The following is a 25,912-nucleotide window of genomic DNA, read 5'->3' on the forward strand; positions in this document are numbered from 1 at the left end:
CATAATCAATAAAATTATACATGTAAGAATTTCATAAAGCATTATTTTATAAGGTGTCAACAAAAAAAAATTCAATAAAATTTTACACAAAAAAACTACTTTAAAAAATAATAAAAAAAGTTGTTTCAAATAAAATCCGTTTAAGTGCATTATTTTGCAGCCAAAAATTGAATTTTAATGCTTCTTAATATCTTAAGCTTTTTAAGTAGTGAACTTATTGGGTTTGATTTATTTCATTAAAAGAATGAAAATTAAATCACTTGTAAAATTCATATGCTAAGCAGGTTTGTTTTCATGATTATATGATTTCTGAATCTGGCTTTCATTTCTTCACTATCTTAATGTTATTTGTTGTATTAATTGATCTTTATTGAAGTATTTGTTGACCACAATGTTATTTGAGCATCTACTGAGCCATGGTTTTAATTTTGAAATTCAACGTCAGTACAAAGAATACCATATGGAAAAAACTCTAGCGCAATTGAAATTCAAGGTCACCACCTTGAGCGGCTTGCTTTCCCTCGACTCAAACGGCCTGCTTCGTTTTCCCTTTAGCTCATCTCTTGCAACTCGAGACTTATGACCTCAAGCACAATTTTTGTTTTCCCTTTCGCTCCTCTCTCACCCTCAAACGGAGATCACTCGGGGAAAATATTTATGTCTTATAAGCTCTAAGAGACATGTTATTTGCATTCTTAATTTTGATCTTACACCTCCTCTTGGCTCCAATGATGAGATGACAAACGGAACTATTTTAATGTATTCTGACATTCCAACTCGAGACTTGCCTCTCTTCCTCCTCTTGGTTTCTCTCTCAAGATGTCAAAACAGTGAACAAAATTTCTCTATCACCCCTGACTTCATTCTGGGAAAGTTCAGAGGGTATTTCTGACATGCATTTTCTAAGAACAAAGGTTACGAGCTGAAAAGCAAAAAATAAAGAGCTTCTCAAATCAACAAAATAATGGAGTTCTAAAAAAATAGTTTTACAAAAGTAATGCATCCATAACTAGCCCTAAGATTTGAACCAGGTTCAAACTTTTCTTTACACATAAGTTCCCAAGTTGGAAAAATCTCAACAAACTTCAACTTCAATAAAACATTCACAAAAATAAAAAATTCTCTCATTAAAATAATTGTCATATTTCTCCAAGAAAAAATAACAAATGTATTAACCTAGTTACGACAAATTTCTCTAAATTATTTCCGTATTTAAAAACTTACTATATTATTTTGAAATATTAAATAAACACTTTTTTAGTCACTTTATTTAAAATCAATTATAAACTTTGCTCGTATGCATAGCACACATGATTTACTAGTATTCAACTAAGGCTTCATTTGAGGTAGGGGTGTCAATTTCGGGTCCCGGGTTGGATTCGAGTCGAACCCAAAACTGATCCAGCACTATTCGAGTCAACCCCACCCGATCTATTTTTGCAAACGAATCGATTTTTCAAACCCAAACACAACCCGCTTCGGATTCAGGTCAACCTGACCCGACCCGAATGACCAAGTGCAAACAAAAAACCGCTAGTTCTTAGGTTAAAAAATGAGTAAATCTCTAATTTTAGGTAAAAAACGGATCAATCTCAAGTTGTCGGGTAAAAAATGGGTCAATTTCGTGTCAACGGGTCAACATGAACCCAGCCCGATTTTTAAAAGGGTTCGAATTGTTGAACCTAATCCTTTTCGGATTCGGGTCAACCCAAACCTGAAATTTTTAGGTCGGATCCAATATTGACACCCCTAATTTGAGGCAACTTTCTTACAGCTTCTTAAAGTTATTTTTTAGTTAAAAAATTTTATCTTTTATATAAAAAATTGCTTTAAGCAATAAAAATTTCATCACAAATAAAACCAAAGTCTTCATTTGAGACAATTTTATTATTGTTTCTAAAAGTAGTTTTATAGTAAAAAATTTTTAATTTTTATACTAAAAAATTATTTTAAGAAGCAATAAAAAAAATCATCCGAAACAAACCTAAATGTTATCATGCAATACATGGCTTCCTAAAACGGAGGCAATCACAAACATAACTTTAACCTACGCTCAGCCAATCAGCCTATTAGTCGTCAAAAGAAGAATCCAATTAGCAGCAGCATTATACTCTTCGGCCCTAAATCTCTTATGTATAAGCAATGTTAAAGACTGTATCAGTGCATGCTGCATGGTATCAATTAGATATTGCAAAAAATAGATAAAAGGCTTCGTTTGGAACAGCTTTCTTCTTTCTTTCTAAAACAGCTTTCAATATAAAAATTTCATGAATGAGAAAAATTTATACTAGAAAGTCATTTTAAGAAGCATTATGAAAGCTATCCCAAACGAATCCAAAAGCATCAAAAATCTAAAGACGAATCATTGTGAGAATATTTGATCATGAATACGAGTTTTAACATTGTCATTAACATCTCAATGAAGACAATCATATTGTAGCAAAGCATCAACATCCATTATGACATTTGAAAATCAAGGGATGATAAAGGGCACCAAAACCTTGTGTGTTTGTGTGTGATACCAGTGGATCTTCTCATAAGGAATGATTTTTCAGGTCTTAAGAAAGCAAAGCCAGTAACACAGCGATTATGCTGGGAACTGCTCCGACTGAATTCTATATTTTCCATGGAATTATATTTACGGCGTCCCTTAGTGTGACTGAGCTTCAATGAGGAAGTTCGTTGCGACATTGATGTCATTCCTAGCCCGCACGAGTGCGAGCCTCGCAGAATTATCGTCGAAACCCATTGATACTAATGTAGCAACAGAAGACTCAGTAGGTTCTGGGACTGATGAGACTGAAGAACCAAAGTTTCTCTGGATCCAAATAAGATTAAGAGATCAGAAAAGGATTTTGCAACCCAGCATTTCTTCCTACTACACACTTTCTGGGGAAGCAACAATGCCAAGTAATTCAAAATGCACTTAGTTTTCTGTATTAAAATTGTCATGCGAATGTTGTCTGAACAAGGTTTTCAAAGTTAAATTGATCATCATTAGCAAGTTATAATAAATATATGATACAAAACCATGAATTTAATTTGCATGGCATGATGAGAACCTTGGAATTTCCATTTTTGGCATATAAAATGTCATCAAGAGGTTTCACTTTTCCTACCACAATGTATGGTGTTGGTCGGTCAACTATTATTTTTCTTGCTAATTAGAGCCTCCAATCAAAAGAATAAAAGGTTCTCCACTGGTTTCTGTAATATGAATGTTTACTGTTAAATCTCAGTCTCTCATTCTCATAATAATCCCACGGCTACAAAGAGGGATCCGTGAGAAGCCCGACTTAATCACGTTGAGCACTTTTCATAGATGGACAACTGATTTAGGAGGAGTTATATTTCATTATTATGCAGTTATTTGTTTTCTTATTAAATATCATGTATAGATCTATAAATAGAGATTGTAGTGTATAATAAAATTCAAGCTTTTCTCTCTTATTTTTCTCAAATCCTCATTTCTAACATTTACCACATCACAATCAACAATAGTGTCTCTGATCATTTCCAAATTCTTGCCTGAGCTAATTTAATCAGTGATTCTTCAAAATTCTCGCGGCTTTTTCTTATGAATTTAAGCAGGTTTTATACTGGTCAGGCTGCTAAATCAAGAGTGGTAGCTTAGGTTGCTTTGCTGCGAAAAAAGAACCATGCTAGATTGCTGATTAGACTATGACTGACAAGACGCAGTGATAGGCTCATTCTATGTATAGAATGCAAAATAAATTACAAAACTAGACTACCCTAAACAAGTTACAAGCCTTACCTCCAAATGACGATTGGCATGAGCTGAGACACTTGTAACGTTATCACCCCTCAGAGGTAAGCTTCCAGGAGTAGACCATGATAGCCGTGAGAAAAATTGCGCAATGATGTGTGGAAACTGGAGGACAATCAAATAATATCATCAGGAACAAGGACACAAACAATAATTCATAATAAGGCCTGACACATTGAATGCTGAAACAATAATATTAAAAGTTCATGAAAAACTTATAAATCACCAACAATTTCTTAAAAATTGTCAGTGTTAACCAACTGCATATCATTTTAAAACTAATTTATACTTCTAAATAACATTGCTTCATATTGGTCTTGGCAAGTACAAAAATACCTGGTGGCCTTAATAAATAGATTTTCAGACTATAGGGCCATTTTTAGGCTATAAACAGCACACAATGGAGAAAAATGATCTGCGTAGTGGGATAAAGGCTTGATGATATTATTGTTGTTGTATGGCCATTGATCTTGAATGAGAGCATGCCATATATACTCATGCATAACAATGCTGGTAGGTGGTACATAAATTTTCTTTCATTAGGGAGTACTCATCCATATATCAACCTCTATTGAATTCCATCACGGAAGAAAAGCGAACTACACATTTTCGAAATAAAAAGATCAAATAAAACGAAGAGCTCAAATACAGCAAGAAATTACTATGAAATAGTTAAAAAAGAAAAAAAACAGATCAAACAGAGCTTCTTGACAGTCATACTACATTAAGAAACCCAGTAAAACCCTTGTCTTGTGGCATGAAGCATATTAGGATCCAGCAAGCTGATGGCAATCTTGAATGTGCAATAGTATAATTTAAATATACAAGTTAATGAGGACACCAATTAAAGGAATGAAAAGAAGCGCCATTAAGCACATACCTTTATACTGCGGACTCCAAATGCATTGAGACGATACAATGAACCAGAAAAAATACCGCATATACCAGGTACTAAGGACCGTTTCCAGGATGACAAAAGAAGCTAAAGATAACAGTACCAAAGAGATGAGGTACATGTACTTAAAGAGAGAAGTAAATCATAAACAGATATGTTAACAGAACAGCATTAACCTGAAGGCCAGCCATATATATGAATGACTTGTCAGAGAAGGAAATGCCAAATATACGAAGCCTTGATGAAACTGGAATATCAAAATAAAATGGTATAAAGGAGGAAAAAATGAGACTGTAAGGGCCAGAAACCAGAACAATTGAGGTTTGATCTGCAAAAGGAAAATATAGATTGATAAGGTACTATTAATCACAAAATATTGACGTCAGCATAGAAATTAGGGAATTCTTGCAAAATTATCCACTTATTTAATTTCCATACTACACAATAATAAAGAATAAAATTTGGATGAAAAGAGAAAAAAAATTAACTTCTACGCACGAAGAAATTAGAAGTTCATCAAATAAATGGAAATAAAAGGATGTCCATCATCTATTCATAAACTTATACTATTTATTCTTAGTTAACGCTTAAGTGCTAGACAACCACAACCACATGGTTTCCAGAAGAATGCCAACCAAAAGGAATGGTGGAGAACATAAATAGAATAAACACCAGTAGACATCAAATCCTATATCTCCAAGCATGAGAGGCAAATCATTCACCTTTCACAAAAGAGTTCCAAATTATCCTCCCCCTCTAGCGCCCAATTCTCTCTTTCTTTACTTTTTCTGTAGCTTTGTTCTAACTCCGTATAGCCTACAATAAAGATTCAAAGGGAGGGAAATCAAAGGTTGGTGGAAGAAATAAACGGGAAAGGAATTCACCAACTGAGAAAAGACAAGTCCAACAAAGCTTGATAATAAAATTAAATTAGTTAAAAAACCAAGGAAGCAGATGGTGCATAGAAAAACCAGGCTCCCCATCTGCTAGGCAAAAGAAAAAAAGAAAGAAATAAACCGTAAGTGCTATTGGCTGTAATTTCAACCTCGCCTAGGCAAATTATGACACCAAAAATCCTGGAAAACCAGTACTTCACCTAATACTTTTTCATTGGAGAATTCAAATGTGTTTGTAGGGATTTGTAGCTATTGATATAAAACATAAAAAAAACATACCTTTTTGTAACATAAACATCAAAAGGAAGACCAATAAAAAACCATAAAACAATATCTCTACTTAAGAAGATTACTGCCGGTCGTTTGGGTTTAAGCACCAGAGAGGGGTTCTTTGTATTCCAGCGCATGGTCTAGGTGCCAAAGACACCAAGGCGCTTTGCTTTAATAATATTGTTCGCACATGCTTGTAGGTAAAACAAAATAGGTAGTATCATAGTACAAATACCACATTATTCAAGAAAAATAACATGCTATCACATATCACCCAAGAATGCTAGTGACCCCCGGAAATTGACAAACAATGAGGAAAACCAATTCCACATCACCATTAGCACTTGGCCTAGGTGGCAAAGATAACAAGAAAGCTTTAATAATATTTTCTATGTCAAATAGATCATAAGAGTACAAAACCAACATTATTTAAAAAAAGTTCTAAAACATTATCACCAAAAAAAAAAGTAATCCTTCGAAAATTGAGGGACAATGAGAAAAGCCAATCCTTCACGGCCTAAAAATTATTCTTCCTAAAAATTCAGAATTGTACTAATAGTTTACATGTTTCAAAGCAAAATAATCTTTCTATAAGTTTGTTAATTGGCCCAATTACATTTCTCCACCTTTTTTCCAACAAATTCTCATTGTTCTTTGACATTCCTTTATTCCTATTACTCACCTTCCTTGCACAAACTCTTTTTGCACCCTTATCCTTTCTTCTATTACTCCCTCTTCTTTCTCTTTCATATCCTCCTCATTGCTTCTCTCATCTGTCTCCACATCTTCACGAAATAAAAAATCAAGGAAATCCATATTATATACAAGTGTCCATCTCTTTCTTCACCTCAAAAATTTGGATCTATCTAAACAAAATCTATTTTTTGTCCCATTTGGACTCCAGTGGAGCCTATCAAGATTTACAGGAAAAAAAGAACTATTACTTCACTTTTTTTTCTTTCTTATTTTATTAATTATTTTCGATAATCAGCCAATGCTTTCTAGGCAAATTATTACTTCACCTTAAATCAATAAATTGAGTCAATATTGCCCCAAAATTTTGAGGTATCATATGAAATTAGATCTTAGCAAAATCCCCAACATGTCCAACTCAACCCATGTTAGAATATTGCAGCTAATGAAATCTCAATTTAGAAGTAACAGACTGAGCAAGGAAGCCAGCAACTAAACTTCCAATCACCACAAACAAGCCTGCTCAAAAAACCTTAGCAAGCATTCACAAACTCAAAACAAAACTGAAACTGGATCATTAGCAAAGAAATAAATACAATAAACCTAGAGTTGTACACATTGGATCTCCAAACGAAAGGTTAGAAAATTTCTAATGGAGATCTAAAATATAATAGATTTGTTCAGGTTAGTAAATAAATAAATATAGTAAAACTACACTTATACACAATGGATCTCGAAACTAGAGGTTTGCAAATCTGTAATAGAGAGATAAAATAATAAAAGATTTGTTCAGATAAAAAAATAGTAATCAGCCACATAATTCCCCTGATGAGACTTTAAATGCATTGAAAATAGCCCTGATTCTATATTCTAAAAGTTTGCATATTGGTTATTTCAAGGATCCTGTAAATACGAGACAAATTCTGAAAAATTTTGGAACATTTCTTTATAGTCAACTAAAGTCAATGAGTGAAGGAGATCACAAAAAAGGTTATATTCATCGCATTTAAGTCATTTTCATATAGGTCAAGCCAATATATACCTGCAACTCAGTAAAAAATGGAATGTATTAAATGCATCTTTAAATCGTGCCCTGAAGTGTGGTGTGGTGCAGATAACTGGACAAGAGTGCTATTTTTGTTCAGTGGAAGCAAGTAATCTGAACCAGCAACCCTAAAATTTCTAATTTTAGATTCCCTAATTTACCAAAGTATCTATTATAAAATCCCAATTGCACTCATCAAAAAATCTTTTTCAAAATCAACCCTTAAGATGAAACACTCTTGCTTACTTTTAATAGAGGAATTGATGAGTTTATGAGCAGCAATAATTCAGCAAGCGACACAGCTGAAAGAGGACTAGCGAAAGAGGCCTTACTCAAGAAGATGCCTTCAAACTTGAGCATAAAATCAAAATCAAGAGTTACCCGCATTTCTTGAAAGAGCAAGACTGAGAGGCCATCTTGCCCAGGAGATTTAGATGCTCTAATAGAGTAAAATAAATAGAAAAAGAAAATGATCAAAATGATCCATCAACTCTTTTTGAGAAACCAAAATGATCCCGAACTCTTTTGAGGGACCAGTCACTCAACTCTCTAAAATGGGGCATTTTTTTGCCCTAACATTCAATATTGGAGTTAATGGTGTTAAATGTAAGAGTATTTTAATATTTTTTAATTAAATTTTTATTAAATTATAGTTTTCAAGTAATTATAACTTTTCTAAAAAGCAGCTGCAAACAGAGAACCGCCACCACTAAACTCCGGCAGAGCCACAATTAAGTACAACATTCGTTTCTAATAAAAAACACTTAAATAATTAAATTTATAGCCTTAATTCTCAAAAAATTAGTCATATTTATAAAATATGATTGGCTAAAACAAACTTGTTGACTAAAAGATTGAAAATAGCAGTCCTATTGCATTTAGGTTTCTCTTAAGTGCAAATAAAATCAATTTAACTTATGTTAATATTTTACCTGGATTAACTATATAATTAAAAGTAAAATTATTCATCGTTTTTTATGAAAACATCTAATAATTTTTTACGATAATTATCAATCAATAATAATGTAATTATAATAAAAATAACAAAAAATACACTTAGCAGTCTCTCAACACATTAACTCACATTGAATGTATTATAAAAAAAAAAATAATAGCCCTCGTAAAGAGGTTCCTCAAACTAAATAGCGACGTGACTGTTTATGTTCGGTCCCACTTACAGTTCATGGATTTAAAATTGCGCAATATGAGGCTCGCCTTGAGGCCTGCCTTTGAGCAATTCCAGTTAAAACGCCTCGATGCTTCACGACTCTCGAGTTTTTTATTATAGAGGCTTGACGCTCACTTAAGGTTGAGGCCGTCCGAATTGAGGCCCGCCTCGCCTCACTGGCATGAGGCTTACGCCTACGATATCATATATTAACAACTTACATAACATCTTGAAGTAAATGTCCCGACATTGAACTCCCTATTCAGAGAGTAGAGGGAGAGAGACAGCCACAGCAGTGCTTCCATCATAATAGATGATTAAAATAAAAACCCCCTTAGTCAATGACTCTCCGCCATACCTTGTCTCACCAAATGAAATCATGCCCAGTTCTTATGTTAGACTATGCAATCATTGCTAAAATATTGATTTTTTGGAAATTCTGGACATAGTAACTAGTGTTAATGAACCCAGCAATACTTGGCACATTTAGGAAAGAATAGATATTATTTGAAGCAGTCCCGACATCCTATGATTTCCCCATGGTGCCTATCAACTTAGATTATCGCCCGATTATTTTGCATTTCTACATTCATTCTTATGCTGCTTTTTTAGTTTTATATAATTCATTCATTAGTATATAAAAAATTATATAAAATATCACGAGTTATTATTATTGGTATTTACGCAAGTCTTTTGATTGTTGAGGGCTTATACGTGCCTCCGCCTCAAACGAATATGAAAAAGCGTCGATTCAATAACTGCCGAGTTAATACGCCCGATTTGATAAAACATTGACAATACCAGTCCTTGACGAAACTCATTTTGGTCATTTTCTCTAAATAGAAAGTAAATTTTAGAGGGATTTGAAAAATCCAAATCTATATTTTCCTTGTATTTAAAAATCACCCAAATAGAGAGATTTTCAAATCCCATGTTGCACCTGCTCATGATTCCCACGTGCCATCACCATTTTCCCTCTTGTAGTCACCCGCCGCCGCCCCACTTGCCCACCTACCTCCACCACCCACCACCCACCACCCATGAATATGCTTGAAATATATCATAACAAACAATATATATATATATATATATATATATATTTCAATGCATTTGATTTGCATCTAACCAAATAATTCTTGCATTTTAAAATGCATGTATTTTAAAAATATTCAACCAAATAACCACTAAGAGCAAAAATAGCTTGATGTGATTTATTTTATTTCTTTCATTGACAAATTTATGAAAAGAATTATTATCGCCCTAAACGAGTCCGATGATCCTAAAACTTCAGTGTCAAATAGATTTCTTCCTCCATTTGTCTACTATGTTCATACTTTTAAAGCTCCTAGGTGAAGAAAAGACCTAATTCAACTTTGACATTAATAAGATTAAGTTTAGCAATCATGGAGTTCAAAGCTTCATGACATAATGTATTAAAATTTCCTCTAAGTTTTGAGACATCTTCTAGTGAGCTTTAATATCATAACCATACTTTTAATACCATTCCCTTTATAGAGAAACTACTTCAATCAATACCATTTCCTTGAATCGTTCATTGAATCTTAGTTTTAAACCTAATGATTTTGCTTTTAGAAATAATGGTCAATGTGATTTTAAACATGATAGGAGAATAATAAAAAAATAAGTTATTGATTTTCTTCGTACCATCATTAGGGAAGAGAACATCAAAATGTGGAGATAATAAAATCGAACGATTTTAGAACATTTCACATCTTTTTAATGTTGGACCAAGTTTAGGATATACCAGCCATGGAATTATCAATTAAAGGAAGAAGTTAGCAAAATTAATAAAGAAATCCAAGGGCAATTTAAAATAATTTGAAGACATTATAAAAACATGGTGTTGTTCAAATCACTACAAAAAATCCTTTAGAAGACCTAGAGTTACTATTGACCTCTATATATATTCCATGATCAATTTGAACTAGTGCGACGTGAACAAAGATCAATCGATGCAACAGTGATCGATTGATGCGACGACGAGCGAAACGAGCTTGAAATGCCTTGATAGTAGCCAAAATTGCTCAAAAATGTATGTTTATGGAACAAACGACATCAATATGTTCAAAGCATCAAATTTATCAAGAAGGGAATGCTCGCATGCAAGACAATCAAGTGACAATAAGAGACGATCTACGGACATAACATTACATGATGTAGCCCAAACATCGCCTGTTCATGAAGCAGACTTGTGCATCCAAAACATTAAAATTACTCGAAAAAGACACCTTTATTGTTGGGGTTGCAACATAATTTGAAATACAAATTTTGTTCGTAAGCGAGATGATGACACACAAATTGAGACAAACAAAAATTGATTTACATTATTATTTTGATTAAAATTATAATAATAGAAAGAAATTGAAATGAAATCTATTATCATAATCAACTACTTTTAAATTAAGTGATGGACACTTACCAATTTCCAAAATAACACTCACCTATATTTCCACTCCACTCATCACATAATATTATCACAAGATACTTTTCTTTTAAAGCTTATAATCCATTATATTTATATTTGATTATCATAAAAAAGACCTTTGTCTCAATTCCATTATCTTAAATAATGCGTAGCAAATTCCACCTTATTTAAAAATCCACTAACTCTTGTACTTCACTGTTAAGTGCACTCCAAATTGCCAGCTCTTCATGCACTTACATAATTCCTTACAGCACATCATTATCTATGAAATGCCACCGCTTATATTTCTCTTAGCCATGCATTTTGCCATCTAGGAATCCATGCATCTCCTGTACATATACTGCACTGCCTTACTCAAAATAAGAACAAAAAAAATACAAAATCAATTCGGCTCATTAGTTTCTCCTCAGCTGCTATCTTTTATTCTATTCTCCCGAAAGTACCTCTCCTTCTCCATTCCTAGCAAACTCTCTGCCCTCCCTCCCACACAATGACACCTTCCAGCCCGTCGACCACCCAAATCCCATCGACCACCATACACTGCCACATGCCCAACACCCTTCAGCTCCCATCGACTCCAACAGTCCAACAACTCTGCCTCTCACTCCTCGCACCAACCAAGTCAGCAATCATCACGAACTCTTCTTCACATAGGCCTTCTCACCCTATTCCCTCAATCCATTTCTCTGTCACACCCCACAACTCTGCTCTCATTACATCAATCCATTTCTATGACAAGACAAGAATGTATTTTGTGATCAAAGTATAGAACAGCATTACTGCAATCCTCAATAATATGAACCTTGTATGAACATCTAAATCATGTAAGGAGAGTTCTACTAATTATGGTTCTAAGATGAAGAGAGAAGGATTATGTAACTTGTGGTTCTTAATCATTTCAACGTAGGTTTAGTTCTTGGAAAGCCATGGAAAAAGAGTGCCTGCATTCCAAGCTTCTTTCCCGAACCTAGTTAATTAAGTTAACTTTCTATTTTTACGGGTTAAATCAAAGAATGTCATGTAAGCTTAAGGTGAGACCAGTGAGACAAGTGACAGCCAGGCCATACAACCCTAAGCCCTACAGTTGTGTCCTTTTGTTTTACCTCATAATTATAATTTAAAATGTGACCTCAAATTTACTAAAACCTTGTCATGCTCCAAAATCAATTTTTTGGGTATATATCCAGTCTTTAATGCTCTATTTTGTTTTAAGGAATTGAAAGAGAGGAAAAGAAAAAGAAATGAAAATGGAAATGGTAAGGGAATTGCATGGAAAGTAGTTTCACCTAACTGTTCGAACGAGGAGAAATTGTAGTTTAAAAAAAAATTAAGTCTTGTTGGATAGGAAAATGCCAATTAAAAAAAGTGCACGTGTCCTAAACAAATCTAATTATCGATAAACTACATTGAAACCAAATAATAAATATGAAATTTTGAAGTAATATACCTTTGCGATCCCTTTGATTCCTTTTAACCAAATATACCATAAAAGAACAACCAATTGATTTTCTAAGAAAGAATCACCATACAGAATAAAATAGGGAGCATCAGAGTTTTAAATGCATACCTCTAAGAATCATCAAGGCTAGAATCTCAAACAACAATGATGCCAACAAAGAGAACAGAACAAAGACCTGTCCATTTATGAGTATAAACTTAGAAAAAATTTCAAAAAAGTTTGATATATAAATCCGGAATTTAGTACCCTGATTCTATTGGAATGTCAAATCCATGAACAAACAGAGAGAGAGTGATCCCATGTTTAACAAGATCATGGGAACGTAAAAAATATTAAAAAATTGCAGTGTATTCCTTATGCTTGTCAGGGAAATTTAGTCAACAGAACATACCGAGTATTTATTAGAACCTATCTGCCTCTCAAATAACCTGAAGTAATATAGCAAATAAAGTCCAAATATTAATTCTGGAGTTGATGAGAAGGTAAATATTGAAGCAATAACTTTCCAGAAGCGAAGTTTTTGTATGACATCCTGCCAAAATATAAACCACACTTAGTATTTCAACTTCATTAAAATGACAACAAATAATAGTTCTGCAAACATGATTTCTTCATTAATGAGACCATTCGGGCACTTTCAAGCAGAAGCAATAAAGGAGAACATATTGTTATCAAACTCATCATTGGAGTACAACTAGGACTGTTTACTTCTATGGGAGAACTGCCAGAGGAATAACTATTGCAACCAATAGAATAGAGCAACAAAACATTCAAATGAGATACAGCACATGAAACAGTAAGAAGAAATTACCATTAACACCTAAGTAGCAACAGAACTAATAATAATTTAAAGAAAGCCATATTTTCTCTTCTGCCATAACTTGTATAAATAAGATTAACCTCCAAGTTGGAATTTCCTGAATGTTGACTAGATTCCAAATGTATAGATACATAGCAATGAAACTTTGAATAAAACAATTTTGCTTTCTCTTTCAATTAGCATGAATATTATGGACCCCTTATTTGAGAGTGAATAAGGATATTAAAACATCTGCTTATTGTAGGCATGCTTATTAAGGCAAACTGGCAAAGGGTAACCAGGAAATCACCAAATGCAAAGTTATTTTCTTTCTTAAAAAGGGCGCTAACATTAAAGAAACCGTATAATAAAAACTAACAGGTTAATTTTTGCATTACTTTGTACCTTTTACCATGTGCCGAATGTCATATGTTTAGCAAGCTGTCTGAAAAAGAAAAAAAACAGAGTAACTTGCGCAAAGCACCTTAGACAGAAAAGGTATTTTTCTTATGTTCACATTCAATAGTGCCCTGCTAATTCTTATCTTATTAATTGAATAGGTAAGGGTTCAAGCGCATGCCGCCTCAACTAGCCAGAACATTGGATCTTCAAAGAGTTTGATCCTAAGCATAATGTCAAATCCCTTGGCCATAATAAAACAGCATTAAATTTAAACCTACTGAAATATAGTCCATACTAAGCAAAATCTCATCATCATTTGCTTTATCCCAACTATTTGGTGTGAACATAATGAATTACCATTTTCATTAGATCATTTGGGGTGTTGTTTTAAGGTATAAAATCTATAAATCTATTCTTTATAAATTATTTGGAATAGCTTCTATCCATATAACCTTAAGTCTATCCATTTTCCTTCATAATTTTCTAGCATTAATTTTATCAACTTGTCTAATGGTCACATTTTTAATTATTTGATGTGCATGTTAAAGCCACACAAATTTATAAGTCAAATTTTCTTCATTAGAAGTCACTCCAATATTTTCTCTCATATAATCATTTATTAATATATCCTAGTTTTGTACAAAATAACCTTAACATTCTCATTTCTACCATAATCAATTTACAACCCCACATTCAGGCTCATACAATATCACTGGTCCACTTGTAGTTTTATAAAATTTACCTATAAGCCTTGATGATGTCCTTTTATTATAGAAAACTTTCAATGCACTTCTCCATTAATCATCCATTCTTAACTCAAGAAGTTTTATTATCATCCATATCTCCATTCTTTTGCATAATAGATCCACAATATTTTAACTTGGCACACTTATGTATCACCTTACAATACCATTGTCTGATAATTTTAATATCACATCAAATAAGATTGTATATAATATACTCACCTTTTGTTCTGCTAATTCTAAGGCTTCTATCAGGAAATTGATACCCTACAAGACTTAGACTACCTATGATGATGAAGAACCTTCTGAAAATCCATCTCAAAATTGGATGTTAGTACGTAAGTTGATTTATTTGATTGTTGCCCTGTCAAACATCTCATTTGACATTAGAGTGGTTAGTCAACACATGCAAAATCTAAAGGGAAAAAAAGCATTGGAAAGCTATTCTATAGATCCTCAAATATATCAAAACATATACAGAAAAAAGATGGTTATATCTACTAAATCTAAACATCTTAATATTGAAGCATGCAATAATATCGGGTGATGTAAAAGACATTTTTAGAGGCTCACGTCGTAAGTGAGGGCCTCGATGAAATCAATGAAGACATTCTACCTCTGTTGTGTATGCTTTGTAGAGCAAGGCACCATCTAAGACGTTAAGGGCCTCCTTTTATACCCTATTGCCAAGGCAATATCCCATGATATAACTTAACCTATGATGCACCGACACTTCTCCTCAATGAGGAATGCAGTATCCGACACGTATCGAATGCGACACTTGCCCGACACACCGAAAACATGTATGATTAAAAAATATTAAAAATAAATTGGACAAGCGTGTTAGACATGCCTGTCTTTAATATTTAATAATTTTTCTAAAATATAATTTCTTGTACTTGGAATTTTTTATTTTTTAAAAATATAAATAATTAAATTTCTTTTCTCCTCTCCACAGCCCCAAATCAATTGCCCATACTCAATAGATCATTCCCCGAACATTCTCATTTTCATTTCTTTCTAACAACTTACAATTGAGGCTTCACAACAACGCACGATGTTATCTCAATATCGATGTCTAACGCTATTGCAACATCAATATTTTAAAATTATATCAGCATCAGAGTATGATGATGTCTTTACATGCATGCTTAATGCTAGCAATTTCTACACTCACAATCACGCCCCCGCGTCATCTCGACGTCTCATCTTTATCCAACGACATCTCAACATTCACGACTAATGTCGTCTCAACATCGAGAGCTGATGTTATCTCGACATCAATGCCCAATTCCCATTGCACAACATCGATGTCTGAAACTCGACAATATTTTCTTCTCCCCTCTCGATACATGGCATGACATTCACGCTAGAATCTCAACATCCTAATATTAATTATTTTAAGCATAGATCTTAGTTAAATGACTTATTAATTCTCAATTATTCTTAATATTCTACTTATTTAATTTCAATATATTATTTTAGGACATAAAAATTATAATATTGTATTTGTGTCATATATTTTCAATAACTGACGTGTCTCGTGTCCATGTCGTGTCTGTGTTGTATATCATAAAACTTAACTTAATATTCCATTAAATTATCAAATAACTAAATTTTATCATATAAACAACTTTCTTATCTAATTAGATAAAAAAATGAATGAGAAGATCGATTTTTTTTTTTAATATCTTAAGACTCGAGCAATTAAATTTATTCCTCTCTCATAAGCATGTATAATCATCGAAGTCGTAAGCTTGACTTTCCGTTTTCTTTCTCAAGTAGCCTATTTCTAGATTTCCGCTAGCGTTTCCATAGACTCTTTCAATACTCTTCATTTCCCTTACTAACTCAACACTCATCTCGATGACTTGCCATTTGTCTTGTTTCATTTGGACGTCTAATTTTATTTGATTTTATATGTTTTCACAGATTAAACCTTGGAATTAGATAAACCATATTGTTATATAATTTGGAATTATGAATTTATTTTAGGTTTTGTTTATATTTAATTTGTATCATATTAACTATTTATGAGATACTAAAATATAAAATCACGGGCTTACGCCCCTTGCCTCAAGGCTTATGCTCCTTGGTCTTTTGATAGGCAAAATGTCTCTCTTTATGCCTCCACCTTTTATAAGATTGTCAATGTCAATTATGATGTTCAGTTGAAAACAAAAGTCAACATTAATTTGTTGGGCGAAATTTGGTCACCTGGAAAAGCTATTGACAGATCAATTGTTGAAGTTGATATAGGGGTATGAGTCAGAAGGGGGGCGCACGTGACCCCACCCCCTCCTTACCCGCGAAATTTAGAAAAGTCCGTGTCGGAAGCTTCCTGCAAGCGGTTTTCTAAAAAAAAACTCAAATGAAATTTACAAGCATATCTTCATAGAGTATATTGATTTTTCATAATACATATAAACAATAAAGTGATTAATTAAATATGAATATAAAAATCAACTGAATAAAGGTTAAAGTTGGACCCCCCTTTAAAAATTTCAGGCTTCTCCACTGTGAGTTAGTATGTGTGAAGATGATGTAGGTTAAAACTACTTTAGAGGAGTCTGATTTTCCTTTTACTCAACCTACAACTCTATATTGTGACAGTTGCATCATCCATATAGCCAATAATTATACTTTTCATGAAGAAATAAACATATTGAAATATATTTTGATTTCATACAAAATGCTATGCTTTCTAAGAAAATTGTTACTGCTTATGTCTCCAATTCAAAAAAAGAGCTCAGATATATTTACCAAAGCTCTATGACAATTACATTTTTGTATTTATGCAATAAGTTGAAGCTAATACAGTATATGCCCTAACTTGAGGGAGAATGTTGGTTTATTTAGTAGTGTTAGCATAATAGGTCGAAAGGAGATAATATTAGAAAAAATTAGTTGTTAATATCTCAAAATTTTGGCTATTATTCTATGTTTATTTTCTAATTATATACTCTTGTATGCATATTTAAAACCCCAACATATTCAATCAGTAAGATATAGAAAACCTCTTTCCTCTCGACCAAGACAACCTAGAGAAATATTGGCCCGAAAGCCACAACCAAGCTCCCATAAAAAATAACAGTTTTATTGGCTGGATACACCAGAGTACATCACAAGCGAACCAAACATGTTCAATTAACAACTCGAAATAATCGCATCACTGGAAGAGAGATGGGGTAGGAAAACGGGTTTACCTCGTAGGCCCCAAGTTAACCCCCCCCCCCCCCACACCCCCTCCTCACCCGCGAAATTTAGAAAAGTCCGCGTCAGACGCTTCCTGCAAGCGGTTTTATAAAAAAAAAAACTGAAATGAAATTTGCAAGCATATCTTCATAGAGTATATTGATTTTTCATAATACACAGTAAAGTGATTAATTAAATATGAATATAAAAATCAGCTGAATAAAGGTTAAAGTTGGGGCCCCCTTTAAAAATTTCAAGCTCCTCCACTGTGAGTTAGTATGTGTGAGGATGATGTAGGTTAAAACTACTTTAGAGGAGTCCGATTTTCCTTTTACTCAACCTACAACACTATATTGTGACAGTGGCATCATCCATATTGCCAATAATTATACTTTTCATGAAGAAATAAACATATTGAAATAGATTTTGATTTCATACAAAATGCTATGATTTCTAAGAAAATTGTTACTTCTTATGTCTCCAATTCAAAACAAGAGCTCAGATATATTTACCAAAGCTCTATGACAATTACATTTTTGTATTTATGCAATAAGTTGAAGCTAATACAGTATATGCCCTAACTTGAGGGAGAATGTTGGTTTATTTAGTAGTGTTAGCATAATAGGTCGAAAGGAGATAATATTAGAAAAAATTAGTTGTTAATATCTCAAAATTTTGGCTATTATTCTATGTTTATTTTCTAATTATATACTCTTGTACGCATATTTAAAACCCCAACATATTCAATCAGTAAGATATAGAAAACCTCTTTCCTCTCGACCAAGACAACCAAGAGAAATATTGGCCCGAACGCCACAACCAAGCTCCCATAAAAAATAACAGTTTTATTGGCTGGATACACCAGAGTACATCACAAGTGAACCAAGCATGTTCAATTAACAACTCGAACTAATCGCATAACTGGAAGAGAGATGGGGGAGGAAAACGGGTTTACCTCGTAAGATAATCCAAGTTTTGCAGAACGGCCGCGAACCCCAAAGATTAAAGTGAGGAGAGCACACGCAATTACGAATGACCTGGTGACGGGGGCATTGTCTACAATAGGAGTAAGACAGAAAAAAGTTCAGAAATTCATCGAGGGAGGGAAATATAATAGATTGCTTCGGATAATCGCTTGAATCTTGGGGGAGATAAGAGATTACGGAAGCCGGAAGGCCCGCCGTTCATCGTGGAAGCAAACCAACCGCGTGAAAATGGCGTTCTTCTCGAGAACAGGGAGGGTTAAGGGCGCACTTGTACAACTTCAGGTAAATCACATTATTTTGCAATTTATAACTCCTAAAATTTTAATGACCTTAATTTAAAATTTTTGAAGTAAAAAATGTTTTATCAATGGTTTAAAAACCGGACCGGACCGGCCGATCGGACCGGTTCAACCGTGAACCGGTCTGAAAGCCGGTTCGGTTCAACCTGAGAACCGGCTTAGCATCGAACCGGCCGGTTTTGGCATGAACCGCCGGTTCAACCGGGGAACCGGCGAACCGGTCCGGGTTTCTTAAAACCGGCCGGTTCAAATTTTTTTAATATAAATAATATTAAATAAATATTAATCTTAATCAATTGTTATAAAACTTTTAATTTCATATTAAGTACATTATTTTAAATAATAATTGAACAACCTCATGTCATCTTTTCCTCACATGACCTCTTGGTATGAGAGAAAGTGAAAAGGTATATAAAATATACAAAGTAAAACTTCCCAAGCAATGTGGGACTAAACCATACAAAGCAAAGACCCATTTTTTGTTTCATAGTTTTAGCCTTTGTATAGTTTTGTATTATTTTTTTTAAATAATTTTTTTAATTAGTTTTTTATAATTTGAATAATATTAATTTTTTTAGTTGATAAAATTTATTTTCTTAGTTCATAATATTTAATTTTTTTATATTTATTTTTTTTAATATTTTTCATTATATATATTATAAAGTTAATGTGGATTCATTTTTGTTTGTCAAATCACTCAAGTAAAACTTATATCATATAAATTATAATAGAAATAATTATTTTTTATATTTGAATAATATTTTTTAATGTTTTTTACATATTTAGATGTCCGGTCATAATATTATGATGTAAAAAACTTTGTAAATTTTAACATATTTACAAAACTTTGTAAATATTAAGTTTTTTAACATATTTGATAAATATTATATTGTTAAAAAACTTTGTAAATAATATGGTAATTTTTTTTAACATTTTTAGATGTTGCCAAATGAAATAATTTATATAAAAATATTTAATTATATTTATAATTGTATATTATGAGCTTTTAAATAATTTATGTTTATAAATTAAATCTAAATATGTAATATAAAATAACAATAATTTATATGAAATTATATGGTTATTAAATTTCATTATTTTGTTAATTTTTTTATAATAATAATATTATTTATTACGTCATCCGGTTCGACCCCAATTAGACCGGTCGAACCGGTCGAACCGTGAACCTCTCTTTCTTCCGGTTCATTATCCGGTCCGGTTTTCAGAACCTTGTGTTTTATTATAAAAACTTTTAAAAGAATAATAAAATTATTTATATTAAAAAAAAACTTACATATATAACATCAAAAACTATTATTTTTACATATCTAACATCTGATTTTTACTATTTACTTATATTCTGCCAAAACAATATTCCTAACATCTGAAATACCGCTTTGTTGCATTCTTATCAAAATCCCACCCGATCTATATGAGCTCGTTCCTTTTCTTGCGTGAAAGCTTCTCCGACGACCCATCACCTCTTCTTCACTCGAACATGCACTGATGTCTCTCGACTCTCCTTCTTGTGATACTCTTTCTCGTTCCCAGCCTTTCACATGCCTTAGGTCTTCTCTGCAAAACCGAGAAAGATAGCACCGCCATCGGGTTTATTTTTTTTTTAGCTTCTTTGTTTGTTTATTACGTCGACTATGTTATTCTTCCTTTTGGCATTGTTTAGGCAGATGGCTAGTTGGTGTTTTGTTATCCTATTCATCTTTTTTTCTTGTGCATGGTTCATGAGGTTCTTCACTTCTTCTATTTAGGGATTATTACTTATCTGTCTATATGCATTGTATTAGTTTCTGTAATTGAATTTCAAGTAATTGAAAACTTAATGTAAATTTAGTGTGAGTTTTTTGAAACCTTGCAGAGAATATAAAGAGCCTAAGCTACTAAGCTACAATGTAAACAGAATATGAAATCATCATTATAAGTCAAATAACAAGAATGGTGAAATTCATATCTCAACATTTTAAATCTTTAATTCAATGATCAGATTAACATCAGATAAATCTCAATATTTCTTCCTGTCCCTTTCAGAGAACCTTACAATCAAGAATTATATAACACATATCTCAATATTGGATCTAGTGCTTAAACATTGCAACATAGATTTCACATTTTGTACAGCTCTAAACAAGATCAAGCATCACAAATTAAACTATAGTCAAAGTTTACAGCAAGAAATCTTTGTGAGAGAATTCACAGCAATGGCAACAAGCACAAAGTTTTAATTTGAAGAAAAATGATTCTAATTGATACAAAATGGCTCAAACTAATTTCGCCTACATTTGAACTTCTTAACTAATTCAGATTAGTCAGTAGATCATTTGCTTCTTCAAACTACCTAAAATAATCACAATCATCTTTTGATCTATTTCGAAGACATCTATAGAAATTTCTTCCACGATTAGTAGGTTTGCAAAGTGTATAGATTGTGCATTGCAGATTGTAGCGACAATAAATTTGATTGTTTGGGTTTCTCATTGATATTGTCGAGCGGCTCGAACTCATTTTATAGTTGTTAATTTTTTTTACTACAATTACAAAAAGAATGTCGAACAACATAAAAATAACTTATTTTATTAAAATCTAAAAAAATAAGCTTGGACTCATAAATAAGATCATATTAATCAACACTTTAATAGTAGAAATAGCTGCTCCCCTGGTTGCCCAAAGACCATCCAAGGGGAGGGGTCCAATAGGCGGGATATCATCATCGTATAAAGCACAAAAACCCACCACACCAATTGGGATACATTATTTATCAGCACATTATCATGGAACCGAACCAAATAAATAAATACGTTGGTGGTGCTACCTTCCTTGGTTTTGCAGAGAAGACCTAGGGCATGAGAAAGACATGAGAAGAGTGGAGAGATATCAGAACCTACTCGAGCTTGGAAGAAGTGACGGGTCATCTGAGAAGCTTTCACGTTGGAAAAAGAACAGACTCAAAGGAGTCGGGGTGAGGTTTTGACAGAAATATAACATAGTGCTATTTCAGATGTTATGAATGTTGTTTATGTGGTATATAAGTAAATAGTGTATTTTAGGTGTTAGGTATGTCAAAATAATTATTTTAGATGCTAGGTATGTCAAAATAATTATTTTAGATGTTATGTGTGTGTGTGTGTGTGTGTATAACCCCTTTAAAAAATATAAAATAATTTTACGTTAAGGCTAATGTAGACATCACCATATTCCTTAAAAAAAAGGAAAAGAACCATTCATTGTTTAAATTTATGTTAATGATATACTTTTTTGAATCTACAAATAAGAATCTTTATGATGAATTTTCAAAAATAATAAGTGAGGAGTTTGAGATGAGTATGATGGGAGAGCTTACATATTTCCTTGGATTTAGTGTGAAACAAAAGGATGATGGAATATTCCTTAGCCAATCAAAGACATCCTTAATAAATATGAGATTATTAATTCTACGATAATCAATACTCCCATAAGCTCTACCATTTAATTAGATAATGAACCCAATGAAAAATCAATTGACCAGAAAAAATATAAAGGGATAATTAGATCACTTATTTATTTGACTAGTAGTAGACCTAGTATCATGTTCAGTGTATATCTATATATTAGATTTCTTGCTGATCTCAAAGAATCTCATATGATTGATGTTAAGAGAATCCTTAGATACCTATTAGTTATCCCAAACTTAAGTATTTGATATCAAATACATAGCTCATCCATTGAAATCATAGGATATACAAACTCTGACTTTGTAGGATGTATGGTAGATAAAAAAAGCACCTCAGAAACCTGACAATTTATAAACCAATCATTAGTTTCTTGGTCTAATAGAAAGTAAAATTCAATATCCCTATCCATTGCTGAGACAGAATATATTGGTGTAAGAAGCTGTGTTGCTCAAGTCTTATGGTTGAAGCGATAAATCTTAGATCTTGGACTGAATGTAGGTACCATTTTTATTATTATATGTAACAACACTAATGTTATCTGTATTTTTAAAAATCCATTCCAATACTCTTACACTAGGCATATATACATTATGCATCATTTCATTAAAGATTATGTAGCCAAGGGAGATATAGAACTACATCATATAGCTACTGAAAATCAATTAAAATACATTTTTATCAAACCCCTTGTTTATGACACCTTTAACATCTTGAGGACTATACTAAGTGTTATAGACATTCATGTTTGATTCAGGATGAATCAAATTTCTATCATTTGAAATCAACCATTTTATATGTGTTATGTGTATCATATTTTAAAATTTTATGATTATTTATTTGTTGATTTGTTTTCATTTATTTTATTATTTTGCATTTAGTAGATATTTCTTGATCTTCACACACCTTTTATTTTAAATAAAAAATGACAAATCAAAATTTTATTCACATCGTACTATGCGTTCTACACATCCCTACATAAATCTCAGTCTTATGTGAAATCAATGGCTCTGATATGGTATCAATCATTATTGATCGTATTGTATAATAAACCCTCTTCGTACTATACGATATACGTGTCAAAAGCCATTGGACAAATTCAAATCAACTGGTACAATATTAATTGACCTATCGTACTATACGAACACCTGTTCATACTGTACGATCAGTTTGGTCAAGAGTCATACAAATGACTCCTTGGGACGAATGTTTTTTCTTAAGATCATCTAGTAATATCTTGATCATGTTGTATGATTTTGTCATTTTTTCTAACAAGTCATATAGATAATTTAAATTTGTCTGATCGTACTGTGCAGTCTCAAACTGTATTGTACGATCAGTTGGAAATTCTATAAATTAAAGGTGTTTCTAAAGCTTAACTCATCCAATTCTTCAAATCTTTGCTTTCTTCTTTACTCATACCTTCAATTGTTTAAATGGTCAGAGGTAGCAAGTACGCTCGTCTGATCCAAAGAGGCAGCTATTCCTCTCGTCATCCTATCAAAGATTGATTCCCGTTTGTAGAAGATGAAACAACCTATTATTGGTACAATGAAGCCTGCATCACTCCATCCAGATTGCTGAATCAACAAGCCCTAAATTATGAGGTGATGAACTTCTTTGCATCCACCATTTTCCAATTCTTACTCATTTTAGCTATCCAATTCAATTTTAAGTTTTTTTTTTTTATGAATTTTTTTCCAACCTTAGGATTAGTATCGATGTCCCTATCATGAGGTCTTATATTTTTACACACCTAGTCAAAATTACCAAAGAGGATTTAGCCCAATGTCTTCACCTATCTATAGAAGGGCCTCACCCACATTCAATGTCTTCTAGGGGTGACTATGATTGGAGTGTTATCAATCTAATAATTAGGAATATTGCTATAAATAAACATCAGCCCCTTGTCCATTCCTTAAATCAAAATGCTCATATTATCCATCATGTTCTTAGAAACTCAATCATTCCTAAAGCTAGAGATTTAGTAAACATTACCCCACTTCTATCCTTGGTTATCTATTTTGTCATGTATGGGGCACAGTTTGATGAAGCTCAAATGATTATAAGCTATATCCATAATCTCACCTCCATCCATCTTTCTTCAATCCGAAGGAAGCAAAATATTACTTTAGGATATGTCATTTCCTATTTTCTAAATTAAAAAGTATGAGCATGTCTACCCTACCATTGCCGATCATTTCCCTATTTTCTACACCGACAATTTCTTCCACATTCTCTTTCATCATCAACGGGGACATGAAGGAAAAAAAGGAGCTCAATTTTGATGAAGAAGAGGAAGACCATCTGGCAGCACCCCCTTCTCCTACTCCTATACCATCTTTAGCACCAGCAACTACTTTCCAACTCTCTCAATATGAGTCCTTAAGTTGGAGAGTTGGTCAGTTATTCATAAGCTTCAACACTCACGTCTAGCAGTAGCATGAGTAGCACTAGCCGGACATGGCTTGGTTTGATGAATAATATTCATCAATTCACAAGTATTTCCAGCCACCAACACCACCTGATTAAGGGTCTTCCTACTTTTAAGATATGTGTTCTATGCTTTATATTTTTTTATTTTTCTACAATTATATATGTTCCTCTTTATTATGAATTTTATTTTATGAATCTTATGTTTGTATTGTACTTTTACTTTTGCATTTAGCTAAAAGTATTTTAAAAAAAATTATCTTACCACTATTTTAGTGAGAGGGAGATTATGAGAAAAATATTAACTTGTATTTTCAATAAAAAATATTTGATATCATAAAAAATGGAGAGATTGTTGTAATCCAAGATCCATAAATTATTAATTTGATGATAAAAAAATATTATTGATTGAATTTTTATTTCTCATAGCACCTATATTGCATATTATTTTTTTATGTATACTAACATTTCAGGTACATCATACAGTGCTCAAGAATATTCAAGGCTCAAGTTTGGGTAGAATATGATGATTTAAAATAGTCTGTATTTTAATTTTTTTATTTTATATTTCTTGAGTATGGCCATATAAATGTGTATGCTAAATTTGCGACCTTGCACACACACATAATAATGAGAAAAAATGAGTTTAAATTTTTTTAACTAATTGTATCGTACGATTCATATCATACTATATGATTAGCTATATAAAAAATTAATTTTAATGGCTAACCTTATAATTAATACTTTTAAACTAATCGTATTGTATGATTTATTTCTATCAGGAAACCCTAGCTAGTTGCTAGACAATTTAAGTAAGTATTTTAAAATTTGATTTTTTAACTAACCGTAATATATGATCCCAAATATATTGTATGATATTTAAAATCTTACTTAAATTAGTCCTCATGATTAGTCAATTAAATCAATGTTTAATAAATACAATCAATTGTACTGTA

General features: G+C 32.4%; 1 protein-coding gene across 1 annotated transcript; it reads right to left on the reverse strand.

Annotated features, from left to right (window-relative positions):
- Nucleotides 1–2,352: 2,352 nt before the first annotated feature.
- Nucleotides 2,353–19,073, reverse strand: LOC110106818 (rhomboid-like protein 20). Its single transcript, XM_020836850.2, has 8 exons — nt 18,962–19,073; nt 18,754–18,854; nt 13,051–13,191; nt 12,768–12,834; nt 4,859–5,010; nt 4,668–4,769; nt 3,776–3,892; nt 2,353–2,818 (listed from the first exon to the last, which is right to left on the reverse strand). The coding sequence occupies exons 1-8, from the start codon at nt 18,984–18,986 to the stop codon at nt 2,651–2,653; spliced, it is 873 nt and encodes a 290-aa protein (XP_020692509.1). The 5' UTR covers nt 18,987–19,073; the 3' UTR covers nt 2,353–2,650.
- Between the last annotated feature and the right edge of the window lie 6,839 nt (nt 19,074–25,912).

The sequence above is a fragment of the Dendrobium catenatum genome, unplaced genomic scaffold, assembly GCF_001605985.2.
Source record: "Dendrobium catenatum unplaced genomic scaffold, ASM160598v2 fragScaff_scaffold_106, whole genome shotgun sequence".
Classification (NCBI taxonomy): domain Eukaryota; kingdom Viridiplantae; phylum Streptophyta; class Magnoliopsida; order Asparagales; family Orchidaceae; genus Dendrobium; species Dendrobium catenatum.